This window comes from Oncorhynchus masou, chromosome 4 (genome assembly GCF_036934945.1).
Source record: "Oncorhynchus masou masou isolate Uvic2021 chromosome 4, UVic_Omas_1.1, whole genome shotgun sequence".
In the NCBI taxonomy this organism is placed as follows: Eukaryota; Metazoa; Chordata; class Actinopteri; order Salmoniformes; family Salmonidae; genus Oncorhynchus; species Oncorhynchus masou.
Genome location: NC_088215.1, coordinates 5,488,042 through 5,500,850, shown reverse-complemented (window position 1 = coordinate 5,500,850; position 12,809 = coordinate 5,488,042). Strand labels below are relative to the sequence as shown.

General features: G+C 41.6%; 1 protein-coding gene across 2 annotated transcripts in view; it reads left to right on the top strand.

The window, feature by feature from the left end:
* The window catches only part of LOC135522055 (striatin-like), an 87,247-nt gene that overhangs the window by 34,344 nt on the left and 40,094 nt on the right, over window positions 1–12,809 (top strand). For both annotated transcript variants that reach the window (XM_064947979.1, XM_064947971.1), the window contains exon 2: window positions 9,966–10,069. In XM_064947979.1, coding sequence (XP_064804051.1) covers window positions 9,966–10,069 — 104 coding nt within the window. The remainder of the gene's footprint in view (window positions 1–9,965; window positions 10,070–12,809) is intronic.

Here is a 12,809-nt window from a genome sequence, read left to right as displayed (position 1 = left end):
GTTAAAGGTAAAAGTAAGTTAGATTAAATTAAATGTTACTAACAAGTCCTTAACCAACAATGCAGTTCAAGGAATAGAGTTAAGAAAATATTTACTAAATATACTCAAATCAAATAAAGTAACAAGAAAATTACATAATAATAATAATGAGGTTATATACAGGGGGTACCGGCACCAAGTCAATGTGTAGGGGTACAGGATAGTCGAGGTAATTTGTAGCTGTGGCTAGGGGTAAAGTGACTATGGATAGATAATAATCAGCGAGTAGCAGCAGTGTAAAAACAAAGGGGGGGAGTGAATGTCAATAGTCGCACTACCTTCTAGCGCCTTACGGTCGGAGGCCGAGCAGTTGCCAAACCATGTTTAATGATGGTTTTGGAGACGTGGGTGAACGGGGAGTAGGGGGGGCTAAGCACGCACCCCAGATGTACCCCCCGTGTTGAGTATCAGCGTAGCAGATGTGTTGTTGCCTACCCTTACCACCTGGTGCCGGTCCTTCAGCAAGTCCTGGATCCAGTTGCAGAGGGAGGTGTTTAGTCCCAGGGTCCTTAGCTTAGTGATGAGCTTTGAGGACACTATGGTGTTCAACGCTGAGCTGTTGTCAATGAACAGCATTCTCACTTTGGTGTTCTGTTTATCCAGGTGGGAAAGAGCAGTGTGGCTTGCATTGAGATTTTGTATTCTTTAGATTTGTTGGGGCGGAATGCGAATTGGAGTGGGTCTAGGGTTTCCGGGATGATGGTGTTGATGTAAGCCATGACCAGCCTTTCAAAGCACTTCATTGCTACTGACTGAGTGCTACAGGTCTTTTAGGCATGTTACATTTGCTTTCTTGGGCACATGGACTACGGTGCTCTGCTTGAAAGATGTAGGTATTACAGACTCGGTAAGGGAGAGGTTGAAAATGTCACTTGCCAGTTGGTCCGCGCATGCTCGGCGTAAACGTAATCCGTCTGCGGTCTTGTGAATGTTGACCTGTTTAAAGGTCTGGCTCACATCGGCTACGGAGAGCGTGACCACACAGTCGTCCGGAAGAACTGGTGTTCTCATGCATGCTTCAGGGTTGCTTGCTTTGAAGCTTGTATTGAAGGCATAAAGCTCATCTGGTAGGCTTGCGTCACTGGGCAGCTCGAGGCTGGGTTTCCCTTTTGTAGTCCATAATGGTTTGCAAGCCCTGCCACATCCGACGACCGTCAGAGACCGTGCAGTGTATGATGCAATCTTAGTCTTGTATTGACGCTTTGCCTGTTTGGTGGTTCGTCTTTGGGCATAGCAGGATTTTTTATAAGTGTCCGGATTAGTGTCCCGCTCCTTGAAAGCGGCAGCTCTCATATTCCAGTCTGTTCTAGCAAAACAGTCCTGTGGCATAGCTTCTGCGTCATCTGACCCCTTCCGAATTGAGCGAGTCACTGGTACTTAGGTCTTGATTACTAAACATTGGTTTATTGTATGCACACCCACACACAGGCTTTATTTGCCCTGTTAACTGAAGGTGTACCTAGCCCCTGGAGCCACGGCCATCTAGAAGGTGGAAACCGTACAGGTGCATACACCTCTATCTCCAGGCCATCAGACTGTTAAACAGTCACCACTAGCCAGCCTCTGCCCAGCACCCTGCCCTGAACCTTAGTCATTTCTTCTAGCCGGCTACTGCCCGCTTACTCTACCCTGCACCTTAGAGACTGCTGCTCTATGTACATAGTCATTGAAGACTGGTCACTTTAATAATGTTTACACACTTTTACCCACTTTATATGTGTAATGCATTTGCAAAGTATTCAGACCCCTTGACTTTTTCCACATTTTGATACGTTACAGCCGTATTCGAAAAATAAATTTAAAAAATAATCTCAATCTACACACAATACTCCATAATGACAAAGTGAAAATAGGTTTTTAGACATTTTTGCAAATTTATTAATAAAGTATTCAGACCCTTTGCTATGAGACTCGAAATTGAGCTCCGGTGCATACTGTTTCTATTGGTCACCCTTGAGATATTTCTACAACTTTGAGTCCACCTGTGGTAAATTCAATTGATTGGACATGATTTGGAAAGGCACACAACTGTCTATATAACGTCCCACAGTTGACAGTGCATGTCAGAGCAAAAACCAAGCTATGAGGTTGAAGGAATTGTTCATAGAGCTCCAAGACAGGATTGTGTCGGAACAGATCTGGGGATGGGTACCAAAAATGTCTCCAGCATTGAAGGTCCCCAAGACCACATTGGCCTCCATCATTCTTAAATAGATGAAGTTTGCAACCACCAAGACTCTTCCTAGAGCTGGCTTCCCGGCCAAACTGGGCAATCGGGGGAGAAGGGTCTTGTTCAGGGAAGTGACCAAGCACCCAATGGTCACTCTGACAGAGTTCCTCTGTGGAGATGGGAGAACTTTCCAAAATGACGACCAGCTCCGCAGCAATCTACCAATCAGACCTTTATGGTAGAGTGGCCAGATAGAAAGCAACTCCTCAGTAAAAGGCACGTGAAAGCCCACTTGGAGTTTGCCAAAAGGCACCTAAAGTCTCTCAGACCATGAGAAACAAGATTCTCTGGTCTGATGGAACCAAGATTTTACTATTTGGCCTGAATGCCAAGTGTCACGTCTGGAAAAAACTGGCACCATCCCTACGGTGAAACATGGGGGTGGCAGAATCATGCTGTGGTGATGTTCTTCAGCTTCAGGGACTGGGAGACTAGTCGGGATCGAGAGATGAATGAAGCAAAGTACAGAGAGATCATTGATGAAAACCTGCTCAGGTTCATCTTCCAACAGGACAACGACCCTAAGCACTCCTCAACACAGGAGTCGCTTCAGAACTAGTCTCAATGTCCTTGAGTGGCCCAGCTAGAGCCTGGACTTGAACCCGATCAACCATCTCTGGAGAGACATGTAAATAGCTGTGCTGCGATGCTCCCCATCCAACCTGACAGAGCTTGAGAGGATCTGCAGAGAGGAATGGGATGAACTCCCCAAATACAGGTATGCCAAGCTTGTAGCATCATACCCAAGAAGAATCGAGGCTGTAATCTCTGCCAAAGGTGCTTCAACAAAGTACTGGGTAAAGGATCTGAATACTTATGTACATTTTATTTTTAATACATTTGCAAAAATGTCTAAAAACCTGCTTTTTCTTTGTTATTATGTGTAGATTGATCTGGTGGGAAAAAAAACAATTTAATCAATTTTAGAATCAATCAGTCATTCAAATGTATTTATAAAGCCCTTCTTACATCAGCTGATATCAAAGTGCTGTACAGAAACTCAGCCTAAAACCCCAAACAGCAAGCAATGTAGGTGTGTAGAAGCACGGTGGTTAGGAAAAACTCCATTGAAAGGCCTGAACCTAGGATGAAACCTATAGAGGAATCCGGCTATGAGGAGTGGCCAGTCCTCTTCTGGCTGTGCCGGGTGGAGATTAGAACAGAACATGGCCAAGATGTTCATAGATGACCAGCAGTGTCAAATAATAATAATTATCAGCGGTTGTCGAGGGTGCAACAGGTTGGCACCTCGGGAGTAAATGTCAGTTGGCTTTTCATAGCCGATAATGGAGAGTATCTCTACCGCTCCTGCTGTCTCTAGAGAGTTGAAAACATCATCAAGTCTGGGACAGGTAGCCCGTCCAGTGAACAGATCAAGGTTCCATAGCCGTAGGCAGAACAGTTGAAACTGGAGCAGCAGCACGACCAGGTGGACTGGGGACAGCAAAGGGTCATCAGGCCAGGTAGTCCTGAGGCATGGTCCTAGGGCTCAGGTCCTCTGAGAAAGGGAGAAAGAGAGCGAATTAGAGAGAGCATAATTAAATTCACACAGGACACTGGATAAGACAGGAGAAATACTCCAGATATACAGACTGACCCAAGCCCCCCAACACAAATTATTGCAACATGAATACTGGAGGCTGAGACCGGAGGGGTTGTGAGACACTGGCCCCGTCTGACGATACCCCCGGGCAGGGCAAAACAGGCAGGCTATAACCCCACCCACTTTGCCAAAGCACAACCCCCACAATTGGCCCAGCGTCGTCTGGGTTTGGCCGGTGTCGGCCGTTATTGTAAATAAGAATTTGTTCTTAACGGACTTGCCTTGTTAAATGAAGGTTAAATATGTGTGTGTGTGTATAGTATGAGTGGCTAATTTGAAGAATCTAAAATATATATTGATACTTTTTTTTGGTTACGACATGATTCCGTATGTATTATTTCATAGTTTTGATGTATTCACTATTATTCTATAATGTAGAAAGTAGTACAAATAAAGAAAAATCCTGGAATGAGTCGGTGTCAACTTTGACTGGTACTGTACATAAAAAAAACAATGCACATTCCATAAAAACAAAGAAATATATCAGAACTAGCAATGTCAGAGACGGGAATATAAAGAAACAAACATCTGCAAATCTGTTTTTGACCAATAAACTTTGATTTGAATGTACAGCGTAACATTTGAGTTCGCTAAACTAATATGAGCCTGAAGTCCGGTTAGGTCTTTGATCTGAGCGTATGTTTTAGTACACAAGTTCGCTAGATTTGCTCTATTAGCTGAACGTGTTTCTTGTTAGTGATTTGCAGCATGTTAACTCATTTTGAGTACATTTTTAAATCAGATCAGGCCATTGATGACACTGTGACAGTCTGTTTACTGGGTACACAAGCTAGGCTTACATTTAGACTTCGCTAGTCAATGTTTTTAGCTAATATTCAGAGAATTGACTCTAGTAGTCCAGCCTGAGAACAAAGTTGCAAAACTCAAAACTATTCAAAATACATAAATTATGAGCTCAACAAAGTCTAAATGGCTTAGAATAGAAGGACGCGTAGTTTAAACCTGGGTTGAGTTTTTGGACCAAAAAGGGGCTTGTTTTGGCCAAAGTGCTTGGTATGTCAGTGCATTCCGGTGTCAATGGGATATGTGGGGGTTGAAAGCCCTGTGGCTCTCTACAATGCACCAGGAATGTGTGGAGAGCGAAATAAACGGGCATTTTGGACATGAATAGCACAGATAATGGTCAACCCTCGCTACTGGAATTCGCTCTAAAGTTTGGAGTGGAAAGGTCCTTCTGATTTTGGTTTTTGTGAGGGTTTTACGAGATGGGGTTTGATCAGTGAGCGTGTGAAGTATACTGCGTGTGTGTTTTGTGGACTATTATATACAGTCTCACTTCAACTGAAGTGTTTAAATAGGCCTATTCTAATTAGACTACATTTTCTGCTAATTAAAAGTTATTACTAATTATTAAGTATTTAAAGCAATATTCATTTTATTGCGCAGTTGTACAATATACCGAGAAGAAAATAGCGTTTTGGTGTGTGCGTGCGTGGGTGGAAATTATTTATTTGGCTGGTTTAGCAAAATGTCTCATCTCGTTACGGCCCGATACTAGTCCTAGAAAACTGTGTGTGTGTCTGTATGTGACTCAGTGTGTGTGTTATTGGGGAGGAAAACAAATCCTTTTTGTGTTTATCCTTAATTGGATTAGTTACGATTAGAGTGCTGTCCCTGTGTGGCCTGGCACAATTAGCCCGTTCACCCCAACGACAGATCCGGGATCGGTTCTGCCTATACCAATCCTAACCTTAACTATTACAAGGTGATAAACAATAATGGCCCGGATCTGTCCTTTTTAAATGCGACTTTCACAAACACCCACTCGGTGAGTTCATCAGTCAACCATAGCATTGTGTCATGAATCGGCTGACCAGCTAAGATGCCTGAAAGCATGACCCTCCAGAATGAGCAGTATGACTGATTTCCTGCAAGACAGGATTGTCAGTGTTCTGCCATGGCCAGCGAAGAGCCTGGATCTCAATCCTATTGAGCACGTCTGGGACCGGATGGATCGTAGGGTGAGGGCTAGGGCCATTTCCCTCCCCCAGAAATGTCTGGGAACTTGAAGGTGCTTTGGGGGAAGAGTGGGGTAACATCTCACAGCAAGACCTGGCAAATCTGCTGCCATTTTGTTCAGGGACACATTATTCCATTTCTGTTAGTCACATGTCTGTTGTGCTTGTTCAGTTTGTCTCACTTGTTGAATCTTATGTTCATACAAATATTTACACGTTTGCTGAAAATAAACGCAGTTGACTGTGAGAGGACGTTTCTTTTTTTGCTGCGTTTAGCTACCTAACTATTTATTTGCTTATTGTGTAGTGGAGGATAAAAATAACTGTATGCTTATGGATGTGTAGCTAGCTAGTGTGAGGCTGATCTGTGTATGGACCCTAAAACTTTAGGTTCTGAACTAATATTCATACCAATCTATGAACCTCACCACTTACTTCATTTGCACACACTATATACAGATTTTTCTATTCTGTTATTGACTATGTATGTTTATCCCATGTGTAATTGCGCTGTTGTTTTTGTCGCACTGCTTTGCTTTATCTTGGCCAGGTCGCAGTTGTAAATGAGAGCTTGTTCTCAACTGGCCTACCTGGTGAAATAAAGAAAATATTTTTTTTTAACTCAGCTGTCATAGTTGTTGTATCGACTTCAAGTCTGAATGGCATTAATGAAGCCTATGGATTGAGTAGAATGTAATAACTTTGTGCCAGGGATGCAAGTCCTTTATACATGTACTGTAGTTACTACCACGCATGAGATCCCCACATTGTAGCCTGTACATTGAATATATTCACTGATCATGTACTCTACCTTGGCAAATAAAGGTGCGGTTCAGGTAGAATCTCTGAGACATTCTTTTTCAGTCATATTCAGCACCAAGTGTATCAAACTCCATTCTTTGAGTGATGCTGTGTCTTCATGTACAGTTGAATTCGGAAGTTTACATACACTTAGGTTGGAGTCATTAAAACTCATTTTTCAACCACTCCACAAATTTCTAGTTAACAAGCTATAGTTTTGGCAAGTTGGTTAGGGCAACTAGTTTGTGCATGACACAGGTGATTTTTCCAACAATTGTTTACAGACATATTATTTCACTTATAAGTTCATCACAATAACATAGTGTCTCTAGTGGTGTCTCCTAACCAGACTTGGACTCCCAGTCGGTCCGAAGGTTATCTTAAGAGCGGGTGAGGTGGCGATGACGGGACTGGCTTCCTCTCTCACATCAAAACATACCTGCAGATGAGAGACAGATGAATAGAGAGAGAGAATGATTAAGCTTTGTTTTTTTTGTTCTAACACAGTCAGTCATTATAATCATCAGGAGGCGAAATGCAGAACTGACCTTGGATCATTAACTCTGGGACTACTACATCTCTCTATTTCAATGTAAAGCGTCTCTTTAATAATACTTCCTGTATAATATCCCTTATAACAAATCATGATAACATTGGCTAGATAGATGCATCTGACAATAGCAGGATCTTATCAAAGATAGCGTCACAAATGGATACATAAATACCACTTGAAGCTTGATGAGTTGATCATTTGAATCAGCTGTGCGGTGCCGAGGCAAAAACAAAAATGTTCACCCCTTTGAGTTCCCAGGACTGAGAACCACTGCTCTTCGTTGGTACCTCTTAAACTGCAGACAGGCTTTCACAGCTCTCTGTATCTGAGGACAGAAAACCTCACATGAAATAGACTACACAAAAGTACATGCTCTATCCAGAATAGCCTACTCTCTCACTTTGACAGCTGGGCCTGCTGTCATTTCACCCTCCTCCAAAAAACACAAATGTTTGCCATTATCAAGAGTGGCACTTTGGCTAAAACAATATCCTACGTAGTGTGGGAGGACTGCACCTAAAAACGCTGGAGACTCATAATTAAATGAAGAGCGTGCATATATATGTCCTTACCAAAAGACGAGGAGTCAGTGGTAGGGTTCACATGGTGTTGCAGCACAGCAAGATTCTCAGTAGACGGGGCATGGGATGTCAGGAACAGTGACCCCATTGTCAGTGTTTCCAGATTATCCTCCCGATAAAGCAGGTCCTCCACCTGCTGAATCTGGAATGCTCAAAATAAACATATGTATTAGTGATGATACATTTAGCAGCAACAGGGGCTTAATAGTCCAGTGAAAATGGCTGCGTGTTTGTGGTGTAAATCTTAAAATTAGCAGCTGACATCTTAAGGGTTTTTTAAAGAATGCATGTGAGACAGGTTCCATGTACAACAAGACAGGCAGAGAGGAAGAGAGAAAAATAACATTTTTGCCAGCAATAAAGCTTCCACTGCCTGTTCCTTGTACAGTGAACATGCATCTGGCAATATCTACATTTAGCTGAACAATGGACTATTCAACCTTTACTAAAGAATAGTCTAATAGCCGAACTAGGTGTGAGGTGGAAAAAAACGTCCTATCACAGACCAGATTTGCCCTAACGACCAAGGGGGAGTTAGAGCACTGATTATGCTTTTGGGTCCCAATGCACTTCGGTGTCTCTGACAATGAATGGGCAATATAAACCAAATAATGAACTGATAATTGTGCACGACTTCAAATGAAACAAGCAGGGAGCAGGTTTCGAACCCGAATATGGCCGGTGTCTGTAAACGTAAAAAAGAAAAGTGTAATTAAATTGTTTCCAGCAGCACAGTTAGTCACCAACGCTCTGGTTAACATGAAAACTACCTAACCATCTCTGCTAGGGTGAGTAAAATGGTCAGAGTGGTCTCATTTGTGTCTGGAAGTAGCAGCAAGCGAGCCAATGTTCGCTTGTGTGCTTGACTGCAGTTGTAAGATCAGAACACTCAAATCAACCCTGCCCCTTGGCCTGAACGTCCAGTGTGTGCTCCAAGAGCGAAACGGTCTGAATTTACTCAGGGTTTTTCATTTGTAATAAAATAGATACACCATAATATTAATCTAATTAAGCAAGTACCAGTCAAAGGTTTGGACACACCTACTCATTCCAGGATTCTTTATTTTTACTATTTTATACATTGTAGAATAATAGTGAAGACATGACAACTATGTAATCAGTAAAGAACAAATTATTATTTACAAGGACAGCCTACTTCCCCCCCGTCTTGGAATGGAACCCCGGTCTCTCGTCAGGTCCACACGACACAGGGATTCTTTAGCTAAATAGTCCAGTACTGTACTTCCAACCATCATGTTATCCAGCGCCATATTTTACATTCCATCCTTACAGAAACCCAGAGGGTTTTTCATTTTTCATGGAATAGAAAAACACCATAATAATTACCAGTCAAAAGTTTGGACACACCTATTAATTCCAGGATTTTTCTATATTTTTACTTTTTTTCTACATTGTAGAACAATAGTGAAGACATCACAACAATGAAATAACACACATGGAATCAGTTAAGAACAAATTCTTATTTACAAGGACAGCCTACTCCTTCCTTCCCATCGGGTGATTATACCCGTCTCCCGCATGCCTGCAATAGGGAAGACTATCAGATGCTTCTCAAAGATGCCCTCCGGTGGTCAAACTAGCAATAACTTGCAATAACAGAAAAAAATGACTTGTCAATTAGATAACGTGCCACAGAATGCTGCAGCAGCCCGCAACTTTTAAAGGAGGAACCACTGTACGTAAATTCCAACAAAATAACTTGTTTGTGTGGTGTAACCTTAACTAGGCAAGTCAGTTAAGAACAATTCGAACCAGGGACTGTAGTGACCCCTCTTGCACTGAGATGCAGTGCCTTAGACTGCTGTGTGTGTGTGCTAACTATTTAACTGTACTAGAATGCTTAAAAGGCTGCTAAAATTGTAAATATTGGTTATCGGTATTGGGTTTTTTTTGGCAAGGAAAATATTGTGTATCGGTGCACCACTACTTACATACATACCTTCTCATTCTTTTGTCTCTCCTGGTCTAATGTTCACCTTGAATTAAACGCATACAGTCACTACTACTGGTACTGATACTACTGCTGGTACTATTACTACTACTATTGCAATCACTACTACCACTACAACTTACACTGCCATAAAAAGATAGCTTAGATGAAGCCAAAAACACAAGTTTTTCTTCAGGAAATTGACCTTTTTGCTCTTCTCTCCTCCAGGCCCAGATAGCCTTCCTGCAGGGTGAGAGGAAGGGCCAGGAGAACCTGAAGAAGGACCTGGTCAGAAGGATCAAGATGCTGGAGTATGCCCTCAAACAAGAGAGGTGAGGACCACATTACACTCAACTACACCACACCTTCAGTCTTTATGGGGGGGGGGAGGGCTTTGGTTCTAGGGGGCTGAGTGAGTGTCTACTGGTTGATTTTTCTGTTTTGAGCATACTTTTTTTCTGTTTTGCGCGTACCCTTCTCACACTTTCATGCTGAACCGTACTGTGCTGGCTTGAGTATTTTCCTTTCAAACTGTCTTGTGCAGTACTGTTCTAGAACTACGGTGGATCCGTAACCAGGCCAGCGCAGAACAGGTCAACTTGGCTGGATTCAGCTCAGGGTCCAGTTTCCCAGATCTAAATCAGACAAAAGCCAGCAGACACTCAGAAGGCCTCCAGGACTGGAGTCACCCATCCCTTCTAAATACTGTCCGGATTATGTCAACATAGCTATACATCATAATCTGCATGCCAAACATAACTGTAGGCGCTCTGTAATTTTTGAAGCATGTAGTATGCTAGCTATGATCAATACATTTTCATAGACCCAAAATCCCAAGGGGAACTCATCTCTCACTCAATATCTTTCCCCACAACAACAGGCTTGCTACAGTGGTTCTTCCTTTAAAAATTATGAGCTTATGCCGTGACCATTAGTGGTAGATGTTGGTATTCTGTCATTGTACCACACTATCACAAGGGGGAGTTAGATGTTGGTCCTGGAGTTAAGAGAGAACTTGGGTAAATACAATGGGGGAATTTCACATAACATGTGGTCTGACAATTTTCGAAATTAGGCACATTGGGCTTTTGGTTTCTTTCCCTCTAAAAACTGAAATAAATCTAAGTAACAAACTGGCTTTATTTACAAATTAGTACGAATGTCTCATCCCATGTTCAAGCATGGCATTTTCCCTTTATTCAGATTACAATTGCTCACTTTCGGTTATTTAAAATGAAATCATCTTCTATATATATATTTTTAATGCCATAGAAATTGGTTGTAATTTCAGTTTAAAAAAATAAAAGTAAGGAACTTGTCTGTCGGTCCTGCATTAAAGACCAAAATGGGTTAAAGAAAATTGTGATAAATAAAAATACCCGTTTCATTTAAGGACCAAATAATTGACAGCTGTGCCATATAGATTGCAAAATAATTAGGAAGAGATTTTTGATTTACCGATTCCATGGCACATGGTTTACGAATCAACCCTTATTAACTTAAGGGGGCTGAATAATTTTGCACGCCCAATCTTTCAGTTTTTGATTTGTTAAAAAAGTTTGAAATATCCAATAAATGTCGTTCCACTTCATGATTGTGTCCCACTTGTTGTTGATTCTTCACAAAAAAAATACAGTTTTATATCTTTATGTTTGAAGCCTGAAATGTGGCAAAAGGTCGCAAAGTTCAAGGGGGCCGAATACTTTCGCAAGGCACTGTATATATCTTACAGAGCCTTTACTTAAGTCCATTATATTAATCAAATTAATTAAGATACATTTCTTATCTATTCCATATACTATGTTCTTACAAAAAAGGTTTTAAATTCTCTAGTACAGCCTATATTAAAAACTGTCAAATGCTTCTCAAAGTTGCCCTCTGGTGTGGTCAAACTAGCTCTTACTAGCATTAATGGAGACAGTGGCTGACTGTTAGAGCCGATTTGGACATATTTGTGTAAAAGACTGAACATATGGAGCTCCATGTATATTTGTGTAAATATATTAAATATTAATTTAAATGATGAAATATTAGGTACGTACCATTATGATTTATATTTACCTGATTTGAGATATATTCATTTGTTGTTAGTGTAACTCAGTTTTTGGCCCCCCCTCTTGCCTATTCATTGTATTGTGGCAAGTGTGTTAGGATAAAGGCAGGAAGTTGAGCCTTCGGGAGGGGGAGTCCTTGCTAGATGCGGGAGCGGTATAGTTTTTTGACCATACAGACATACAGACAGGTCATAATATGTATTTTCCATATCAAGTATTCTCTGCTTTAAGTTGATTGGAGAATAATTTATTTGTTAGATATAAGAAGAATAAACATTTTTGTTGCACCATATCCCTGGATGTCATCGAATGTTTGGCCGTTTGGGAAACCTTGAGTGTGGACTGTATGCGTACCAAACAACCCCGCTTCAGGCTTGTGCAGTGGCTATGGTAAAGACGAAAGGAAGCCACTACACTGACACTTAAACAATATGCCATAGAATTTTGCTGCAGACTGCAAGCTGTGCTGCAGTACGATGCAACTTTTAAAGGAAGAACCACTGTATACTGTAAATTGATATCTTACTGGAGGAAAATCAAACAGTGGTTTCCCAGAACCAGAATTGAGGAACACTGCCTCAGTGGTATCACATGACGCGCGCGCACACACACACACTGTGGAAATATTAGCATTGAGACATTACTATTTTTTCCCATCACATACTATTCCTTCAGAAAGTATTCATACCCCTTGACCCATGCAGCCTGAATTCAAAATTGATTAAATTGGGACTGAGAACAATGAATGGAGCCAAATACAGGCAAATCCTTGACGAGAACCTGCTTCAGAGTGCGAATGACCTTAGACTGGGGCGAAGATTTTACTTTCCATCAGGACAATGACCTCAAGCATACAGGCAAAGCAACACTGGAATGGCTACAGAACAAGAATGTGAAAGTCCTTGAGTGGCCCAACCAAAGTCCAGACTTGAATCCCATTTGAAAAACTGGAAAGACTTGAAGATTGCTGTTCACCACCGCTCCCCATCTAACTTAACAGTGCTTGAGAAAATCTGCA